The sequence below is a fragment of the Amyelois transitella genome, chromosome Z, assembly GCF_032362555.1.
Source record: "Amyelois transitella isolate CPQ chromosome Z, ilAmyTran1.1, whole genome shotgun sequence".
Lineage (NCBI taxonomy): Eukaryota > Metazoa > Arthropoda > Insecta > Lepidoptera > Pyralidae > Amyelois > Amyelois transitella.
In genome coordinates, this window is record NC_083535.1 from 13,743,730 (window position 1) to 13,765,969 (window position 22,240).

The 22,240-nt window shown below is 37.0% G+C and overlaps 1 protein-coding gene across 1 annotated transcript; it reads left to right on the plus strand.

Moving 5' to 3' along the window:
* Window positions 1-2,862: 2,862 nt before the first annotated feature.
* On the plus strand, window positions 2,863-20,152 carry LOC106129534 (LIM/homeobox protein Lhx9-like). Its single transcript, XM_013328128.1, has 6 exons — window positions 2,863-2,945; window positions 5,038-5,172; window positions 8,522-8,758; window positions 9,989-10,140; window positions 19,301-19,536; window positions 19,931-20,152. The coding sequence occupies exons 1-6, from the start codon at window positions 2,863-2,865 to the stop codon at window positions 20,150-20,152; spliced, it is 1,065 nt and encodes a 354-aa protein (XP_013183582.1).
* Window positions 20,153-22,240: the final 2,088 nt, after the last annotated feature.

The window sequence follows — 22,240 nt, forward strand, 5'->3', positions numbered from 1 at the left end:
CGTTCCTGGTCGGCGAGTTGAGAGATTGTAGCTAATATTTAACTTGAGTTCACTTTTATACCGTTATAATTAAAACCGTACTCAAGAACTTTACTAAGTCTAAAGTAAACATCAAGCACCTTATTGTTGCAAAATATCAAATAAGAAGATAAGTACTCTTCGCATCGATTACAGAATCTTTTGTTTTGCCTTTTCACAAGTTTTTAGGTTTAAATGCGTCAAGATCTGATTTTATCTGTGCGATGTGAGTACAATTGAACATCAAAAGTGTTACAGCACGTGTTAGGGGAACGGCACCAAATACTGGATACTTTTTGTAAATCGAAAAAAGGATACAGTTATAATTGAAATAATATTTATTTTTTATAATCACAGCCACAGGTACATTCGTTACCTACAATTTGTGAAAAAATTAGACATAAATTGTTGTGATGAGCTGTTTATTCATACTACCCATTTTTTTAAATTGTTAAAGGTTCACTTCTAATTCCAATTATTTTGTTAATGACTTCAATCACGACAATCAGATAACTTAAATGCACACAATTGCCATCCAGTAACAGTGACAACTCGCCAAAGTTAGGGACCAAGATAATAAGAGATTAGATTTAGGTAAGTTAAGCAATTTTTTTATATATTTTTTATAATTATAATCATACCGGCACAAATCGACCAAGTAATCTCTAACGGTAACTTACACCGGATAGTTATTTCTTACAATGTAAGATAATATTTGACTTTTATGCGTGATTGTACCTGCGCCGGCGGCGATGGGCGTGGCAACTCACGAGCGTTGTCGTAGTCTCCGGACCGCGAAAAATATGCGCAGGCGCGTCTATTAGAACGTGTAGTTTATTTTTTATCCCCCTAATTCGCTGGCGACCTGACGATCATTTAAATACATTTCATCTTGGTTGTAGTCCCGGTTGTCTGCACCCTAGGGAGAACCTAGGGTTCTCCTACGTCCTTAGTCAGTATTTTCGTGACCCAGTAAAAGGAGAATCCGCCTCCGTTTTTACCTGACTATACAGATATTTTCACAATATTTTCTCATATCATGCATCATGGGAGTTAATTTCTTACAAATCAACTTGGAGACAATAAAATAATTTGTTTGTATGTTAGTTATTAGTTATGTTTGATGGTACATCCCTACATACAATAAAATTGTATTTTAAACATATTATATTGTAACGCGATAAAAAAGATATTTGTCAGTAGAATGTTTAAGTTCTTAATACACCAAAATAGGTTCAGTCATTTTTGAGATATTCACAATTTTGTAAAAATGTGTTTTTTTTTGTTTGTGCTCAGTGTGTACGTGATCTCTCTAGATTTCTCACTGAGTGAATTCTTCGTGAGAAATAAAGTAAGTTTAAACAATTGTGCCGTGTGGTTCAAGGCACTTTAAGTCCGTTTCCCAAGGATGTTGTAAAAGACTAAGGGAAAGGCTTATAAAATTGGGATTTTTCTTATACCTATATGACTAGCTGTCCCCTTGACTTCGTCCGCGTGGAATAGTTATTTTGGGCATCATTGAAGCCCTCAAGGATGAATAATTTTCCCCGATTTCTTTCACATTCTTCAGTTGATGTTATATGACCTAAAGCCTTCCTAGATAAATGGTCTGTTCAACACAAAAATAATTTTTCAATTCAAACCAGCAGTTCCTGAGATAAGCGCGTTCAAACAAACTCTTCAGCTTTATAATATTTGAATAGATGGGCTAACAACTTATCACTATTTGAAATTTCAGCGATAAAGCTGAACGTGGCCATTTCTTCAAGACTCTTGGCTCTCTATACGCCGCAAGGGATATAGACGTGATTATATGTGTATGTTAATGTGCATAAATAAAACAAAACCACATCCCATTGTCTCCGAAGGCTGCATATAGTCGCCATTGTTCGCTGATCTGCTTACGACAGCCCCAAATGATATGCTAAAATGGCGGACAGTCGGTCTGTATGGACAGATATAAATATTTACAAGCCATTTTTGTTTTATATTATACATTCATTCGATTGGCTCCTGATCCAGTTGAGCGTTGGGTATAACGATACGAAAATAAATGTTTAATTGAAAAGTTAAATTTCATAGAATCAGTCTTTAAGTACGTCTATTATATTGTCGATTATGACACAAGGATTTGAACCTGTGACATTAATCTTTCCGCCAAAGGCTCTTTTTCATCACTGATTTTCACAATAGTTTCAGTCATTCAATTCTCATATTTGTGTGAAAATTAATATATATTGTGCTGCGTTATTTATGAAGACAGTATAAAGTACATTTTTAGCCTGATATCCTTATCGGAGCGTGAAAACCATGGGAAATATTATATCTAGTGAAATTTATGTGCCGTGTGGTTCTCGGCACCAATAGAAAAAAGAATGGGACCACTCTTTCCCATGGATGTAGTAAAAGGCGACTAAGGGATAGACTTATAAACTTGCGATTCTTCTTTTAGGCGATGGGCTAGCAACCTGTCACTATTTGAATTTCAATTCTATCATCAAGTCAAACAACAGTTGAACGTGGCCTGTCACGGCTCCCCAACATTTGGGAGCCGTTCTTAAGAGGGGAACATATCACGGCGGATTCATACAAGAAATATTAGATGTCTACCCCGCTCTACAATCACGAAGACTACATTCAGCGGGCGTCGACATTGCCTATTAGACTTTCTAGACTGTTGGGTCTGTCTACCCCGCAAAGGACATAGATGTGATTGTGTGTAAATATTTTTCTTTTTATTCTCACCAGGTTAAACCCAAAATGGAGTCACAGAACTGCAACTTGAGAGTCCAGGAGCTGCTCCTCATTTGAGGGAGGGCGGTGGAAGGCGGGACCGGGGGAGCCATGCTGAAGGAACGGGACAGCTCCGAGGGGTCGCCGGGCGCGCCTGACGAATGTGCAGGCTGCGGGGGGAGGATCCAGGATCGGTAAGTTTTTTACATGCATACACGTCTCTCTTACGGGGTAGACAGAGCCAACAGTATTGAAAATACTGATAGGTCACGTTCAGCTGTTTGGCTCACTGATAGAATTGAGATTCATATAAAGAGGCATGATGCTAGCCCAACGTCTAAAAGAAGAATCCCAAGTTTATAAGCCTATCCCTTAGTCGCTTTTTAGTAGATACATAAATGAGAAAGAGATTGAGTGGTCCTATTCTTTTTTCTGTTGGTGCCGGGACAGTTTGCTAACCCATCGCCTACAAGAAGAATTACAAGTTTAAACAAGTTGCAACACTCTAAAAATATCTACATTGAACGAGCGGTCATATCTACACTAATATTATAAAGCTGAAGAGTTTGTTTGTTTGTTTGCTTGAACGCGCTAATCTCAGGAACTATTGGTTCGAATTGAAAAAATATTTTTTCGTCGAATTGACCGTTTATCGGGGAAGGCTTTAGGCTATATAATATCACGCTGCAACTATACCTAAGGAGCAAAGAATAATGGAAAATGTGAAAAAAAACGGGGAAATTATTCACCCTTGAAGGCTTCAATGATGCCCAAAATAACTCTTCCACGCGGACGAAGTCACGGGCACAGCTAGTTGGTTATAAAGACATAGGTGATAATATATAGCTTGCGTTCAAATTTCAAGTTTGTAGCTTTTATAGTTCAGGCTGGGCGTTGACGAGTTAGTCGCAGTAATTGTTCTTTTATATAAAATTTCGTGATACTAGTACTATCCAGAATCAACCCTCAATTTCATGGAATGTTACAATTACAACCATTATGCTCGCTCAAAATAATAATTCACTGTGAAAATAATGCACTGACCACAAATATAGGAGTGTCTACTGTTGAATATTAGTTCTGGTTATCCGTGGTGAGTAATAAACTCCACATGTTATTTTTATTGATATCTTCTTTCAAATCATAAAACGATTTACTTTTAATGGTGTCGTAAAACTTTGAAATCAAGATTGTATTGGTATACTTTAGCCACACCACCGATCTATTCTCTTCCTAACGTTAATCCCGGTTCTATCCCCGTCTCTCTGGAGAGAAGCCCTCAGGACTTTGATCCTGGTTCAGTCGGGATTTTACATGAAGCTACTGGCGTCTGACCTTCGCAACATATGTACGGGAACGGGGAAATAATGGATCATGGTAAAAGCTGTACCAGATGAACGTTCCTTTTCCCTTTGTCGCCTTTAACGACTATTCTAAAGTACACATAATTAATCTGTGGCTATACTGAATAATTTACGATTTAATCTACAAAGATACCTACTACGAAATGGAGCTTGAAAACATTTAACATTTGTTATTCATTGCAAAGCTCCATAACGTAAAATCGTATTAAACCTTTTTAGGAATTTCCTCTATTATTGGTGAAAAGCTCTTTTAAATTTGTCGAGACAACTTTTTACAAATACCTTAATATTTAAGTGGTTTCATGAACAGATTATTGTGCCTTTTGTATCTCCCTCATGGTTGTCGCTATTGTGATTGTACATATTTTCGTAGTGGAAATAAAGCTATTATCTATGCAATAATTTGCATGTTTATTTTAAACGTAAAAAAAGCACATAACATTTACAACAGGAACTCTTTGTACGATACAGGCCTATTATTAGCCTTTCGATTGGTCGCCTTTAACGACATCCATGAGGAAGAGATGGTCCTATTCTTATTTCTATCGTTGCCGGTAACTACACGGCACACTCCTTTATGTTTGTCAGAAAATGTCTTTTAGAATTGAATATATTTATTTTCAATATTGGAACATTGGATGCAAGGTATCACTTATTGACGTCACATCACTTTAATCTAATTATAACTACTGCCGCTTCCAAAGCGCATGTGTAAAAGAAGCGGCTGAACAAACTACACTGCAGCACTTTCATCGGATGTCAATTTACAAATATATGTAGATCTCTTAAATCTAAAACATGGACGAATGCACATTGTCTACATTAAAAAACATGTATAAATGTAGAACTAGTTATTTCAATGCGAATATTTCGTCAATGAAATGAATTCCTTTATGTCATGAGATCCCTTCGTATTTGTCAGGTACTACCTCCTAGCTGTGGACAGGCAGTGGCACGGGTCCTGCCTGCGCTGCTGCGAGTGCCGGCTGCCCCTGGACGCGGAGCTGACCTGCTTCTACAGGGACGGCAACATCTACTGCAAGGAAGATTATTACAGGTAGGAGGAAGGAGGAACAAATGACGTCACTCAACATCCTTCTCGGGTTAGGAGTGCTTGGTCTCTCTAGAGCGGAGCCAGGTGTACCTTTGACCAGGATTCCGGATTGTGCAAGTTTCTGGCGTAAGGCCCGGTTCGTCTTCACGTCTCTGAAGTTAAGTTTTCATACGAAGCGATGCCCATCTGATATCCGTAAACTTTGCCGTGGAACTAACCAATAATAGATCATAGTTACACATTCCATTACACGCACGCTTTTTTTTACAAATTAATGCACTATACTTACGTTTGTCTCATAAAATTCGTAATAACATAAATGAGATAATAGAAGTGTAAGTTTTACTGCAGAATATACATTGCACAATGCACAAGTGTTTACAGCGTTTCTATATTCCATCCAAATTTAACCTTAAATAAAATTTAAATTTAAAAATCCACAAAATGTTAGTTCGTCCTTATTTAATTTTATTTATTAAAAAACCATTGGATTTTTTATTTGGATTGGACCAGCCCCCTGTTATATTTATAGATACGCGTATAAACCTACCTCAGAAAACACTCTATCCAAGTTTTGGAACAGGACCCAAAATCGGCCACATCTTTCCGATAGTAGCGCGTACATATAGACAAATAAAATTCCCCACTTTACTTTATAAAAAAGTACTTAGTGATTAACTTATACCTTATCCTAAACCAACCTTATCACTATTATCAGGATAAAACATACCGAACTTAATAACCGTTTACTGAGCTGTAAATAACGCCAATACATTCTCGCAACACGATGCGATGCGACAATTATTCCGATGAAATGCGACCAAGTGGAATGCTGAGTTTAGTCGCGTCACAGAGTCGTACGCTTATGATGTTACTTAACTATTTACTTAGAAACTTGCTACATTTGCTTACAAGTATCGAGTCGACTGTATCGGGAGTTAAGTTAACTTGGCCTTTGGTAAAAGTTAAGTTATAATATGTTTTTTTATATTTTCAAATGATCGATCATTTATTTATTTGTTTTTATTCTAAATAACTAAGTGATTACAAACTAAAATTTAACTAACAAATTGTATAGTCCCTGCATAGCATCAACTTGCGGGAGTGCCTAGAAGGCTGGCAGCATTGCCATTGGGAACGACAATGCAAATAGTTATTAGGTAGGTACTCGTATTACCGATACCTACATACTTATTTTGAATTGGGTGTTGCAAACAGGAAATTAAATTATCGTATTATCTTCAAATAGTTGTAACATTTCTAATATATTTTAAGTTAAACTGTTAGGTACTAATACTTTTGCCGGCATCAAGCATCAAGTAGTATTAGGTACCTCTAATTCTATATCTAATTTATATTTTATTTTTACTTGCTAAAATATGAATTGCTTAGTCATTAAACGTGCTCCATGCGAATTTCACAAATATAGTATCTATGATTTTATTACTTTTTTTTATTGTTAATGTGTGTTATTATTATCAATTTAATCTGATTCTAGTTGCGAAGTGCGAACTTACACAATGTGAATCATTTTATCAATTATTTTTGGTTTATGTGATTTACATCGTATGTAATTTTATAATTGCAACGTAAAAAGTATTTATTCATAAAAATGTTGATAAAATTTTGCAACAGGACCTTTATTAAAAAACAACATTTATTTACAATTTCAGTTTTCAGGAACATCCAGTAATTGATGTATACCCCTGTTAATAATATGGTCAAATCTTTAAACATTATTTTGGGATATAAGTATGTACTTGCAGAGTTAAATATAATTATTTTCTTTATACATGCTTTATTTTCTTTAATTTACTTAGTAGCGAAACTCGAAAGTTCAGTTTTATTGGGGGTAAGATGTCTAATGCCATATTCTATAATAATGAGCCACACAAAATAATTATCACAAGTTGAATTAATAATTCACAGTAAAGATGTCCAAATTATTGACTTTAGTACCACTCGTGGTTCTGTCGGAACCACTGACGAGCGTCGGCTCCACGCCTCCGTTCACACACCTGTCAATTTGTTACCCTCGCCACTAAATATCGGTGATTTTCTGATGGTAAACACAAATACATTCTTGAGTTTCCATAAAATAGAAGGTGATTTTTTTGTTAATTAAAACATGGGTAAATAACTTTAGTTATAGAGAGTCGAATCGCAAATTAATATTTTTCCTTTTTTTGCACGGGTCATCTATCTTTGGACATTAATTGAAAAACATTCACTTATTCACTCAGTGATCACGAAATCTCAAAAACTTCTGAGCCGATAAAGATGCAATTTTTTATGATAATAGATTATAACTAAGAGACGTCTGTAAAGAAATTATATTTGAAAATTCCCGCGGGATCCTGAGATTACGATATTTTCGTTTTATGCGGCCTCGTAAAAATACATGAAATGTTGCAAAATTTATAAAAAAAAATGTGTTAATATCTTTTCTCTTTACAAAAGAAGTACAGATATAGAACCATTTGGCATGAAAACATCCCCGACAGGGGTGTACTTGACGCGACCCCACGTCGGCCCCCACAGCATATGGCGTAATGTCGGCGTTATTAGGACACGTCAAGAACGTGTCGGTCTAATGACGTGGGTGAACATAAACAGAGATAATGTTGCTATGAGTAATGATCCAGGTGGACGTCCTGGTAAAGGGTCAGGTCAAAAGTACCCGAAACCGCCGAGCTTGTATGAAGAGAGTTATGAATGTGGACGAAGCGAAAGAAGTATGCAGAGATCGTGGCAAGTGGAAAGAGGTAGTCTCTGCCTACCCCTCCGGGAAAGAGGCGTGATTTTATGTATGTATGTATGTATGTATCCAGGTGGAGTGATTTTGAAATAAAAGTGAAATGTCTGACAAATTTAGCTTTGCGTGAAATACCTGACTAACTAATAAATCAGATGCCTTTATTCGATTGAATTATTGAATCTTCTTCCTCATGGCTTTAGTCCCGGTCGCATCCTCACTACTCTGGAGAGGAGCCCGGGGTATGCCATTGACCATTTATCCTGGATTGAGTGAGTTAGGTTTTTGGTTTTTTCACAAAGCGACTCCCATCTGACCTCCGCAACCTGCAGTGGAACTTAACCCGTATTGGATCGATCATGGTTACACATACAGTTGCCTGAATGTGCAGGTTTCCTCACGATGCTTTCCGTTACCGTGAGAGCATCGGTTAGTATTCAAACTAATGTACATAACTTCGAAAATACTCATTGGTACATGGCCGAGGTGGTATTCGAACTTGTGCCATTTTGTGGCACACGCATTTTAACCGGGCACCTTACCCATTCGCCCACCGTCGCTCCAAAAACAAGACTTTACTCACCCCTCTAATTCCAGACTATACTGCGTGAAGCGCTGCGCACGATGCGGCAACGGGATCACTGCCAACGAGCTCGTGATGAGGGCCCGGGAGATGGTCTACCACCTGACCTGCTTCACCTGCGTCTCCTGCGGGACCCTGCTCTCCAAGGGCGACGTGTTCGGGATGAGAGACGGGCTGGTCTACTGCCGCCCGCATTACGATAGTGCCTGCCTTGATGATTACTGTGATGATGATGTTAACACCATTTATAGGTGATTACTTAGGATACATACTTACTTATAATATTAAGTCTATATCCCTCGTGGGGTAGACAGAGCCAACAGTCTTGTAAAGGCCGATAGGCGACGCTCAGCTAGCCTTAGCCCATTGCCTATAAGAAGAATCCCAAGTTTATTATCTTACCCTTCATCGCCTTTTACGACATCCATGATATGGAGTGGTCCTATTTTTAGCATTGAGGTATAAAAAAGGAAAGTCTGACTCTGCATTCACAGCTCAAGTCCTAAAGAACGCTCTTGACAGTTCTAGAGCCGTTGCTCTCTTTCTTGTCGTTCTAAAGCTAAGTATCAAAAAGTGTTCGTCTGATTATATGACCACAGATTATTTAAAAATAAGTAGATAATCTTAGTTCCACGGTGTGGCTAACACATACCATTAATACAAAAACACCGTAGTTTAGTACGACTGTTGAATAAAGGTGCTCAATTATTTATTTCTCGGTCTGTGGCTATTATTGACATGAACGATGCAATAGGGTTATGTTGCCCCTGTGGAGCAGTGTCGGCAAAGTCCCAGATTTGGTCCCTGGTTGATACTCTTTCAGTATATGACAAATAATTTTTTTAAGACTGCTTTTATCTAAAAAGTCTTTAATTATAATAACCTCATATGTAGAATTGATATCACATGAATATGTAATTCTGTGTCACACATATTATCTTTACTCAAATCATACAATGGAATATTGTGAGGCTGACTTTGGGACGATAGTCTAGACCTTTCTGCAGGACGTCTCCAATTGTTACAGTCAATAGTATCCTAATTCGACTAGCCACCGAGCACCGCTCGAGAACCCAGGTACTAAGAATAAAACGAAAAAAGCATGCAGAAAAATGTGAAGTGGAAAGATGTAGAGCCTACCCCTTCCGGGAAGAGGCATGGATTGTAATGTAGTCTCTTTTCCCTGAATTTCATAAAAGGCGACTAAGGGAATAAGCGCACAATAATATAGTGCAAGAGTCTGGTAGAGAAGAAAAAATATATTGTGTGCCAACTGCTTCTCTCCCCTTGTAGTAAAAGTTAATGAAGATCGTAAAATGCAATCAAGGCAAAGTCTTACAAACATGGGATTGTTCTTGTAGACAATGGGCTAGTAACCTGTCACTATTTGAATCTCAATTCAAGTTTTAAAGCTAGCTAGCTTAGCTAATAAAACCTCATAAAGGATAAATCATTGTATGTATCTAAATTATATTTTGCAGATGCCAAGATTTACACAGCGAAGGTGATTCCCCGTCGCAGTTCTACTCTGGAGGCTCCAGCTCCAAGGGGCGCCCCAGGAAGCGGAAGGTGGCCCAGGGCTCGCCCGAGGACATGCAGGTGCAGACCATGAGGATGGCCAGCACTGCCCTGGGTGAGTCAACTTGCCAATATTTTCTTGTATTTTAGGTATTTTACGAAACAAGCTTTTGCTCGCGTATAAAGATGCTTTTTCGCAAAATTGGAACCAATTTTTTTTCAGGATGTATTTTTATTTAAAAATAGGTAATGTTTGTTCTAAAGTATTAAAGTAATTAATTTTTATTTTTTGAGTAGGTACCTTATGTAAGTTAGTACTAGAAGCACTAACTATGGGCATGCGAAATTTCAAGACAATTCGATCTTAATTGTGCTCTCGCAAAATTTTCTTGGAAATAAATATCTATTGGAAATGAAAGCGACTGGTTGTTTATTTTTTTTTTGTTCTTTTTTATATTTTCGTCATCGGCTTCATCCAGAAAAAAATACAATTAGAACTAAGACGTAAGGAGAAACTTTGTACAAGGTGCTTATTTCCAAAGGAATTTCTTTCAGTAGGCCCACGACAGGAAAATATAACGAATGGTTTGTGTTGTATTGAGATAACACAGATTTATAAAAACTTGAGTGTACAGGGAAGCTGTGAGTCACCTGCAAGGCAATTTTCATACTTACAACAAAGAATTCGAAAATACGTTGTATGGAAATTATGCCATACAGGCGACTCTTAAATTCATATAACTTAAAGATTATAACATACAAGAAATATAAAAACTCACATACACACATACAAATATGGTCACATAGATCCCTTGCGGGTAAGACAAAGCCACCAGACTTGCAAAGACTGAAAGGCCACGTTCGGCAGTATGACTTTATGATGGAATAGCGACAGGTTGCTAGCCCGTCGCGTACAAGAGCAATCCCTAGTTTATAAGCCTACCCCTTAGTCGCCTTTTACGACATCCATGGATTAGATATGGAGAGGTTCCACTCTGAAACCACACGGCAAATTAACTTTTGCATCAATCTTCGAATATTAAGAGCATTAAGTACTTACTGTATTTACGAACAAAATAACATTTACAAGCAAAGCGAAGTGATCATGCGAATTTTTATTCAAAGTGTTTCAATGTAATTAAAATCTGTCTTTTAATAACGTTTCTTCTCATTTCCTTTTATATTTTTGTCAAAGAGATATCTAGTCCATTAAAAGATATTACCTGAAGCTTATTCGACTTGAATTTAAGTGAAAGCATAGCTTATTCAATTTAAAAATCTTTAGTGGGAATCTTATTTTGTTAATGTGTATATTTGTTCTTAAATGTTTTTATCGGTAATAACCATTTAAACATCATTTAGTTCATCATTTAGTATTTGATATTGTGCCAAGACCAGGGGAAGACTTATAATTATTAAGATCCCCTAGGTTAGCACGTCGCCCATCATTGATCGTGACCTAATCATGATCATGACTTACACATTACGACTTTGACATTTGTAAGACTTAGGTATCAAAATCGAATGTTTTTGAGTTTTTAATCTCCTTCAGAAAGGTGGTTCACAATTTGACCTGTTAGTATGTATGTTTGTCCTGAGCCGATTTTGATGTAGTTTTCAGGAAAGTGTGTTAATGTTACACTTAGGAGAAAGTTTTACAAAATTAACCGATTTCAAAAAAGGATGATCACGATTGGAGGCGATTCTCTTTTTACAAAAGTGTTTCACGCCCGTAAAAATGCTTTAAAATATCCCTTCAAAAAGATTGTGAGTGTTAACCTTTGCAAATGTGTTTTTCTTTCTTCAAGAAGATTAGAGGAACTAACTCTATGACCTTGACTTGGTTTAGTCTAGGATAATGGCAAGACTGTAGTAATCTACAAAAAACTCGTGTCACAATGTTCGTTCCGTACTCCTCCGAAACGGCTCGACCGATTCTCATGAAATTTTGTGAGCATATTGAGTAGGTCTGAGAATCGGCCAACATCTAGGTATTTTTTATTCATCTTAGTTTTTTTTAACTAGAAATTACTCAAAATTTATTTATATGGCAAAACAACGTTTGCCAGGACAGCTAGTACCTACAGTATATATAATTCATATCTCGGCTAAAATTTTGCGCAGATCTCGGAGGAAAAGCGTTTACCCCAATGTGGCTCCAGCCGCGCGCCCTTAATCACGACTAATGAATAGACTACGCATTGTCAAAACTCATTTTGTCTCTTTCCTACACCCTGAACCCTCGGAAGCTCGAGCGAGAAGTTGGTGTGTCCCGGGGTTGCACCCCTAGGCAGGGTTCGGTCTGGATTATTCTTTATAGCGTGGAAATGAAATGCGGCGATGGAGTCATTGAGGCGGACTCGCGTTTTGTTGCCGCGCTGCGATTAATCAGGCCTCTTGGGATAGGCAGCGTCTATTTGTATCGGCGATTGTAGTTATTTACTTACCTATTAAATAGAAAAGATTGACAGCGAACCAGGCAGCGATTCGTAACAATAAAAAGTACAATAAATAATGAATACCACTATTTGTATCTCCGTTCCATTGACAAGCCATACAGAATGTGGCCTTTCAGTATTTTAAGGCTGTTGGCTCTGTCTACCCCGCAATATAAGTAATTATATGAATGTATGTATAATGTGTACACAAATATTAGCTTCTAAAATAACCACACAACGGCACTAAGACGATTTAGTTGAATTGGTAATATAAGTTTGTAGGTATATGTTATAGTCACGATTTCCTTGTGGACTCTCTGATAAGCACAGCTCTATTAAGTAGGTAAGTACAAAAGAAATTTCTTTTCAAAATTATTCACTCACTCACAACGATGCATTTATTTATTAAAACCTAATTTCACCTAAAATAATGTATCAATAAGGTGGACTTAACGCCGTAAAGCGTTCTCTACCAGTCGAACCTTAAGACCAAACTGAGATTGTAATTTGGGTGTAAATAGTTCTACTGACTCAATTGTATTTGTACTTTAGTCTTCTCCAACGCCTTTGATAACAAAATCACACGATCTAGACGAAGTACATATATCTACCAATATGCATATAATTCCAAATTCCACGAAAACTCCAATCAAAATGATAAATAATAAAAAATATATAAGTACGGGACATATTACAAAAATACAAATGCAAATTCTCTGAAACACCGCGTTATTTCCAACCAAGCATCGTTGCACAGTCACAAATGTAAGAGTGAATACATTCGCATAAATAACGTTATTTGAAAATGTGGGTTATATTTCCTAGATTCGATGTGAGCCCTCTCGCCGCCGCGAGCCGACGCGCTGCCGGCTCCAATCTGGATTGGACGCAATTTTTCAGACGACGTCGCGACTCGTGGAAATTTTTAATTGGATTTGTAACTAGGTTCCGCGGGATTCAACCCGCGACCCGTGTAAGAATGTAACTCTGAATGAAACTTCAGCATACATTGAAATGGCATGTATTGTTATGGTGTTTGAATACTAGGTTTGTTTTTTGTTTAATAATTATGTGACCAACGCCAACTCATCAAAATTTAGAATGAAAGAAAAAATTAAATCACGTCCAATTTACTTAAGTAAACATAAATATTATGATTCCTGTGATTAATAAGATACTATAATACTAATGAGAAACATTTATGATCCATCTAAAAGTTTATTTTCAACCAAGACGAACCTTAGTTGAAACGCATCAAGTGCCACTTCCTAACATCAAGTTAAAAGTACTATTACAGGAATATAACAACTGAAAATAGAATTTAAATATTTTAACAAGTACCCAGCCAATAAGATTAGATTCGCGATCTCAGCGCGCCGTGTTGACACAACAGCGCCACTCCCGCGCGCGTGGTGAGCAAAAAGATTATAAGGGCCACTTCACAGTACCTATCCGTGCCGTATCAAGGAATCGGGACTCTCCAATATTCCCAGCACGGCCAATTTATGCAACTCCATTCAAATATTGTATGCATATTTAAATTCCCAAGTCATTTTTAACAAGCGAAACGGTTACATTCAGATTTGTATGCCGGTAACAAACGTTGAGTTTTCAGAATTCTACAACGAGTCTTGTTTATTGTTAAATTCAGAAATATGGTTGCCCATTAGTTTAATTAGGCTTCCATAACAATAAGACAGATGTGTGTCTTGCCGCCCGGAACAGAAATAGATGTGATATTATTAAATTCCTTTTAATTAAAGTTATTTAAAAAAGCGAAAACCTCGCGTGAAGGCACAAATGACATTCCTGTTAGTTATCAGCACTCGATCGCAAGTTTGGGGCCGCAGGGAAACACACGTCAAGTTAGCGATCCATATTTTGTGAATAGCGAAGAGAAAAAACTGTAAAAGACGACTAACGACATAATTCTCATTAATTTCATTCATCAAAGTTTAAATTTCGGCACGAATTATAACTAAAATATAAAAAAGAATAGGACCATTCCATCTCTTTCCCACCGATGTCGTAAAAGGCGACTAAGGGATAGGCTAGCAACCTGCCACTATTTGAATCTCAATTATATCATTTCGCCTTTCGAATGATGTTACAGTGATTCGTGGTCACTAAACGATATAGCGGAAAGATTTGGAGCGGTCCTCTAAACTAGCAGTGCCCGCGACTTCGTCCGCGTGGAATACTTATTTTGGGCATCATCGAAGCCTCTCAAGGACGAATAATTTACCCCATTTTTTTTTCACATTTTCCATTATTTATTCGCTCCTAATACATAGTTGCAGCGTGATGTTATATAGCCTAAAGCCTTCCTCGATAAATGGTCTATTCAACACAAAAATAATTTTACAAATTCGTACCAGTAGTTCCTGAGATTAGCGCGTTCAAACAAACAAACTCTTCAGCTTTATAATATTAGTATGTATAGATGTAGTATCATTGAATAAGTTTAATACGAGTCTTGAACTTGAGCTATCTCAACCTGTGCATATCTTGCCGCATATTATGTATGCCTATTCAAATCTATCAGAAAGCCGTTAGGAAAATTAGACCAGATCTTATCAACCCAAGATATCGATGATCAAATAAAATGCTTTGAGTATTGTTTATTTTAATTAACTATACGATTGTGGCCGCATCTTTTTTTACAAGGACAGGTGAACTTCGGCCGCCCCACAGCGTTAGTTAAATGATTTTTTTCACCCGATCTTTTGTCTATAACCACACTTTATTGCTGTTAGTGTCTTCTGTGTCTATTTAATCTTCAAGTGGGTGTTCTTTGCGGGGTTTTTTCAACAAGTTATACTGGAGTTTATCATGATAAATGTCCAACTAATGGTTATAACACGCGCCGTTTTAGAATTTTATTGTTTCTGATTGTCGATTGTGGCAGGATTAGATACTAATTAGGGGTTCGTTGATTGAAAGCGTTATGATGGTCAGTTTTTATAATTTTGTGGTTTAAAGTAAATAATTATAAACTTTGAACAGCTTGGTATTAATAATAAACAGTTGCATTTGCGCATAAAATCGCGTGCGATGGTAATCACAGATAATAATTAATGTTCCGGTGTCTATGGTCGAAAGTTATTTCGACCTACCCGAAACAAAATAACGGCTTTCTGAGATTATTGATTCGAGATAATATTTCTCACAAAACGGTGAAACAGAAGCGTTTAGTAATTAAAACATTACCAGAATTCACAGAATATTTCCGACGCTATTTTACGTTAGTTAACGACTGTATTGAGCGTCCAAAGATTGGTCGGAGAGATTACATTGACATTCCTTGTCTATGATAAAATAATGCGTAGCTCTGTGGTACCGCGCGTATGAGGTCAGGCGTAGTGATTGTGAACCACAGGTCTCAGGTTCGATTCACGGTCAGGGCTCTGATTTTACTAATTTAATAATGATGCAGTTGCATTTTTTAACGAATTTGTATTCTGCTTATTATTTTATGATCATCAGTTTACGTCTGAAATTGATTTGCAATTGCTTGGATTTTGAATGTTTATTTTTACAAGTAGGTAAGTGTTAATTATAAAAAAAATCTAAGTTCCTTCGATAATGTAGGTAGGCTTACTTGCATGCTTCATCTGTGGGATTTGTCCGGCATTATTTATAAGTATTTGTTCAATAAAAAGTGATGCTCCTCTGAGTGTAAGGAGTTAGTAAGCGCTTCAAATACTTATAAATCAGGTTAAATCATAATAAAAAGCATCTTCTCCACATTCTCCGTCTCCTTGCTAAGCGGTCGAGCCTGCAACACTGCTCCCGCTACACTAACGAATCAAGAAATAATTATAAGTAATTTGAATTCCCCGAAATGCTTTGTTCACCAAGTTCTCTTATACCATCAACATGGCGCCTATCGACGCAATAAAAATCAACTCTCACGCGCAGCTTCTTTATTTTTTTTATAACCGATCGTTACTCTCCGATTTTACAGCCGCAAGCTTTATTACCGGCCTTTATAGGAAAAAATGTTAAGTCGGTAACATGTTAATTCTGCCTATAAAAATTCGGGAACACCATTTTATTGGACGTGTAAATCCTCTAACAATAACTTGTCAAGGGCTTTGATGAATTTAAGTGTATCTCTAGTTTAATTGTTTGAGTGAACAGTCAGCCAAACAACGGTATCGGTTTACTGAGGACAACGGGCATACATAAACATCATTACGTCTTTATCCCTTACATGGTAGACAGAGCCAAAAGTCTTGTAACTACTGAGATACAAACGGTAACAGGTTGCCAGCCCATCGCCCAAAAGAGGAATCCCAAGTTTCCCTTGGCTGACTTAACTGAAGACAATTCAGACTTGTATAAATTGGAAATGTCAAGAGTATCCGCAATATGGATGTGGCCACATGTGTTCAGAAAAATTGTTCAGATTTATGTCAACTTCCTTTTATATTAATTATATTGTTTCCCTAGAGTCTATTTTATTTTATTTGATTTTTATCCTTTTCCTCACATTTTATATAAGCCGTTGTTTTGTGATAACTTCCTAAGCTATTTCGTTGTTTTAATGTTAATGTCTTGTTGTTTGAGTTTTTGTTCTGTTAAAGACTCATTTTACATGATCATGCTGTGTACACTATTGGACATTTTACTTGTTCACCATACCTACATTTCCTAAGGATAATTATGCAAATTTGTAATCTCTCTGTATGTGTACCTTAATAAATAAATAAAATATTAATTAACAATAAGGTTTAATACGCGGTTTAAATATAATTTTATATATCACTTATTTAAAATGAATATGATAATTATATCTCATGAACATATCATTCGTAACTTCTGCCCGTAGGTATCATTTTACATTTCCAAAGCCGAAAAATGAAAAACATATAATTATTTCCTTCCTTATATAACCACTTTAAAATAAAACCAGATAAAATACTACGTGTTCCCTCGCACTTAAATCACTCGCGACATGTTGGATTATTAATTATTAAATTAATATAATTAGGGTGGCCGGACACCCCGTAAGATTTGGGCGTGAGAATTATTTATGTGCGGATTCATAAAATGTATTTACGTGCGGCGCGGGAGAAGGCCGTCCATCATGGTATCTCTGTATCGGCCACGAATTATCTTCACATCTATTTGTTTTGACAGCCATGTCAGGGGGTTCGGTAATTGTAAACGAACCCTACAATTTGTTTATATGATTGTTGTTTGAACTACTGGACGAAAGAAGTAGTGAGTGTGATATGACTAAATACCTTTAGTTAACAAGCCTAGAAGTGATTATTTATATTTTCATGGTTTAAAGATAAAAATGTTTGCATGCATATAAACCTCTTCTGTCGTTTGGTTCCCGACAGCAACATAAAAAAAGAATAGGACTACTCCATCTCTTTCCCATGGATGTCGTAAAATCGACTTAGGGAAATGCTTATTATATTATATATGTATACATAAATTGTATATAAATATTACTTCTTCTTGATAAGAAAAATACTAAATATTTATAAATAATATTTATTGATTCCAAGTCTTTTCGAGACTGTCTACCCCGTACAGGATATAGATGCGAAATATGTAAGACTAACTGTCGACTCGAAAGTATGAAGAAGAACGAATATTTGCTAATTATTGCAAATATTCAAATTATATTATTATATATATATTTTTTTTTTTGGGAGCAGGAAATAAACCTATTAATTATAATAAGTTTATTTCCGGCTCGCAAGAGTGATCTCCGAAGCCACCCGACCACGACTCCGCTGGATGACCACAATACGGTTTTTTTTAAACTTCACCAATTGGTGGGCAAAGGAAATAAGGTGCAGTGTGAATGTCACAATTATAAACTAACCAAAATTTTATGTTTAACCCTAAGCCTGAGCCAGCTGGCGCTCGATCTATGACAATACCATTTCAGTGTTCACGTACATACATATAATCACGTCTATATCCCTTACGGGGAAGACAACGCCGTAGCAAAACAATCTTGAAAAGAATGAAAGGCCACGTTAAGATATATGATTAAATCGAGATTCAAACACTGGTAGGTTGCTAGCTCATCGCCTACAAGAAGGATCCCAAGGCCTTTCCCTGAGTCACCTTTTTCAGCGTCAACGAGAGACATATTATACGTCTCATATCACAAACTTGTTCAGAAGTAGTCTCCAACACTAATTAGTTAAGATTTTCTCTTAATAAATGCGAAAGTAATAATTTTAACTTTCTTTGAAATATTGCGTAAATACGAGCATGCTTACTCAAAAGTCTGGTGAAGGACTTGGGGTATATGTCTTTCCGGTAAAACTGAAGTTTCTGTAAGATTTGCGATAAATCTTTATATTTTGTGGGTGGCGTTTTATTCGTTCCTTTTTGAAAAAAAGCTTTTTGCGTTAAATTCGCTCGTCGCTTTTTATAGATAGCGCTAAATTCTCACGGGCTCTCATTCAAATAAGTGAAATACCACGTCTAATATCATAGTAAATCAAAGTCAATGACAGATTCATTCGCTTTCCGCCGACACCATGGCGTCGGCCTAGACACGCACTCTTGTGCATTGGGAGGCTGCGCCTTACCACAAGATTGCTAAGAGGAGGAAGTGGAGATCCGGGTGCTGGGTTCAATTCCCTGACATTTTTTGTTATATCCTGTTCAATAAACGAGCAATATTTGCAATAGCGGTCGCCCTGTTGCAGACAAAACATAATTCTAAAATTAGGTACGCTTTTTACTGGAAAACAAACGGCAACCAATGAATGCAGAAATTTCCAAATTATTAATACGATATTCTGATATCATAACACTGGAAAAAATAATATAACTCATGATTTTCCCTTGTTTCAGAGATCCTGCACCGCGGCGACCTATCCTCCTCCATGGAGTCCCTGGCCTACGACTCGTCCGTGGCGTCCCCCGGGAGCGTCTCCAGCCACACGCAGCGCACCAAGCGCATGCGCACCAGCTTCAAGCACCACCAACTCCGCACCATGAAGTCCTACTTCGCAATCAACCAGAACCCTGACGCCAAGGACCTGAAGCAGCTGGCGCATAAGACCGGCCTTTCTAAAAGAGTTTTACAAGTGAGTTTATTCATGGTCAAAAGTAACCTAACCCTGGTGTGAATAGATAGCAGAAGCATGCAGGGATGGTAGCAAATTCAAGTTCAAAATTTATATTCAAATTTTTAAAGTTTTATTCATTATTTTAGGATACATCATATAGCTTAATAATTTTCATATCTTTTGGTTTCACAACATTGGTTGACGTCAAATAAAGTGATTAAAACTGTGTTAACTGCCAGCTAAAAAAGTGAAAAAATTACCCCATAACACAAGTCTTGAACTACTTACTTTGGGGCAAGCTCATGGTATCGAACTGCATTTATCCCGTATACAATCATACTAACTGTTAACCACAGCTCCGGCCGCGTGAAACAAACTTAAGATTTTAATCAATTTCCTACTTTCTTTAAAGGTCTGGTTCCAAAACGCCCGAGCGAAATGGAGGCGAAACATCATGAGGCAGGAATCCAACGGCAACCCTGGACACTCCGGGAACGGAACCCTAGTCCCGGGGTCGGGGCCGCCCCCCGCCGTGGGGCCCAGCATGATGCTGACGGAAACGCTCCAACCCATGGACGACATGAGGGTCCACACTCCCCACCCCCACCCCATGGTCTTCAACGAACTGTACTGACAAACGGAGGTGAAAGACTGAGCATTCGGACCTTTGGTTTGAGGCCAGATGATGTGTCTTATTGCCTATGGGAGAGTCATGTTTTCATTGGTGGCTTGCACATAATGAACTGATGATACGATACTGATATGATGTGAAAGTGTGTTTGTTCGTGTTTCACGACAAACCTTCTACGAAGTAGTACGAAGGAAATAAGCTGCTTTTCACGTGCGTGAAGCCGCAGGCTGATGAACCTAATGCATTGTTATTTTCGGCCTAATACACAAGTAAATGATCATACGCTTATTAAAAAGATCAGATTTCAATCCTCTGTAATAATAAGAACACTAAATGTGGCATTTTATAGATTATTAGTTATAAAAATACTACTGAGTCCTGTCACTAATTACATTCTTTGAGCCATACAGCTGAACGTGGCCTTTCAGTCTTTGTGAGGATGTTGGCTCTGTCTACCGGTGTCTGTCTCAGGGATCAACCTGGCCTTCGATCAAAATAAATCAATTTTACAGAAATGTAAGGATTATCAGTCGCTAACTATACATATCCTGTATGATTCTATAACAGAAATAAGGGCTTTTTGTATATAAATATTCCTGTTTATCCCTGTCACTAGACCAACATGGCGAAACATAATAAAATAAACGTCCATTTGTTTTGGTACTGAAGTAAAATTAACCAATTAAGAAATGTCTTAAAATCAAAAAATACCTACGATTGTATAAATAATAGTGAGGTCAAATAGCAAAAGTACTAAAAAAGATTGATAACCTTTTTTACCTAAAGAAATGGACTACATACATACAAAAATCACGCCTCTTACCCGAAGGGATAGGCAGAGACTACTACTTGCCACGATCCCTGCATACTTATTTCGCTTCATCCACATTCATAACTCTCTTAATGCAAGCTCGTTACGGGTACTCTTGACCAGACCTTTTGCCACAACGTGTCTGATTTGATCAAGGTACGTTCGTCCAGGCCATTAACAATGTATTTTAGAATGCCTCGTGTGTAAATATTTTGGTATCTCTTGAATGCTGGAAACAAATGTAAATAAAGTGATCCTAGTCAACATATTCTGCCTAGATAAGTTTAATTTTAACTGTAAAAGTAGTCTGTTTGTTATAAATACTTGTCAAGATATAGCTGCATTTTTATGAAAGGGTCGGTGGTCGAGCAGTTAAGGTACCCGAATACAAAAGCGAGATGATGGTTCAAATCCTGCTGCAGCTATTACCTATAAATCCAGGCTGAGTGATCATGACGGCCGCTGTGGCGCAGCGGTCGTACGCTCGTCTGTGACACCGGGTTCGAATTCCGGCCAGGGCATAATGTTCTCATGCTGTTGCCCTGGCCGGAATTCGAATCAGGGAAAGTTTGTTTCTACAATCTGTTTCTACAAACTTTCCCTGATTGTACTGGGTCTTAGATTTTTATGTATCTAACTATTCATTTATTCATTTATAAATATAAAGTATCGTTGCGTTATAATCTCGTAACACAACTCGCCCGTACCGTACCCGTACTATCCCGTATATATTTAGTTATTATATATTAGAGTTGTGTACATTGGTTTAGGTGCCAACCGACATTTTTGTGATCACAAAAATGCAGTTATTTTAATAATTGTGTACCTTGCACAACAGTTGGTCTTTGTAGCAGAGTATAAATATCGTGATGTGTTTCTCTCATAATTTAATCTCGGGTTTATATAAATATTATCATAATCGATAAGTTAGAACTCTTATTAAATGAAAACGTAGTGTGGGACTAGCTCAGTCTATGTTTGTACTATCAACTAAATTATATTAATTGAGTAACATTTAATTGTAATTTTCGCTATTGTTTTTTATTCTACATACTACTATTGAATCATAGTACAGTCAACAATAATAAATTATTAATATAGCCGAAAAATAAAAATATTTCAATCAGAACAGTAAGAGTAAAATTCTTATAAATAACATTAATATTTTAATAATTAGCTGTAAATATGTTTAGGTCAATACAACCATTTATATATATTTAACTGAACCTAACATTCCTTCTTTGAAAAGAAAATTATTGCTTATTATTAGAATATGTAAA

Bases quoted from the DNA above. Each gene is read 5' to 3' on its own strand.
- LOC106129534 (XM_013328128.1), top strand. From the start codon at position 2,863: ATGCTGAAGGAACGGGACAGCTCCGAGGGGTCGCCGGGCGCGCCTGAC. The intron at 10,141-19,300 runs GTGAGTCAACTT...CCCTTGTTTCAG, and splicing joins GATGGCCAGCACTGCCCTGG to AGATCCTGCACCGCGGCGAC. The intron at 19,537-19,930 runs GTGAGTTTATTC...CTTTCTTTAAAG, and splicing joins TTTCTAAAAGAGTTTTACAA to GTCTGGTTCCAAAACGCCCG.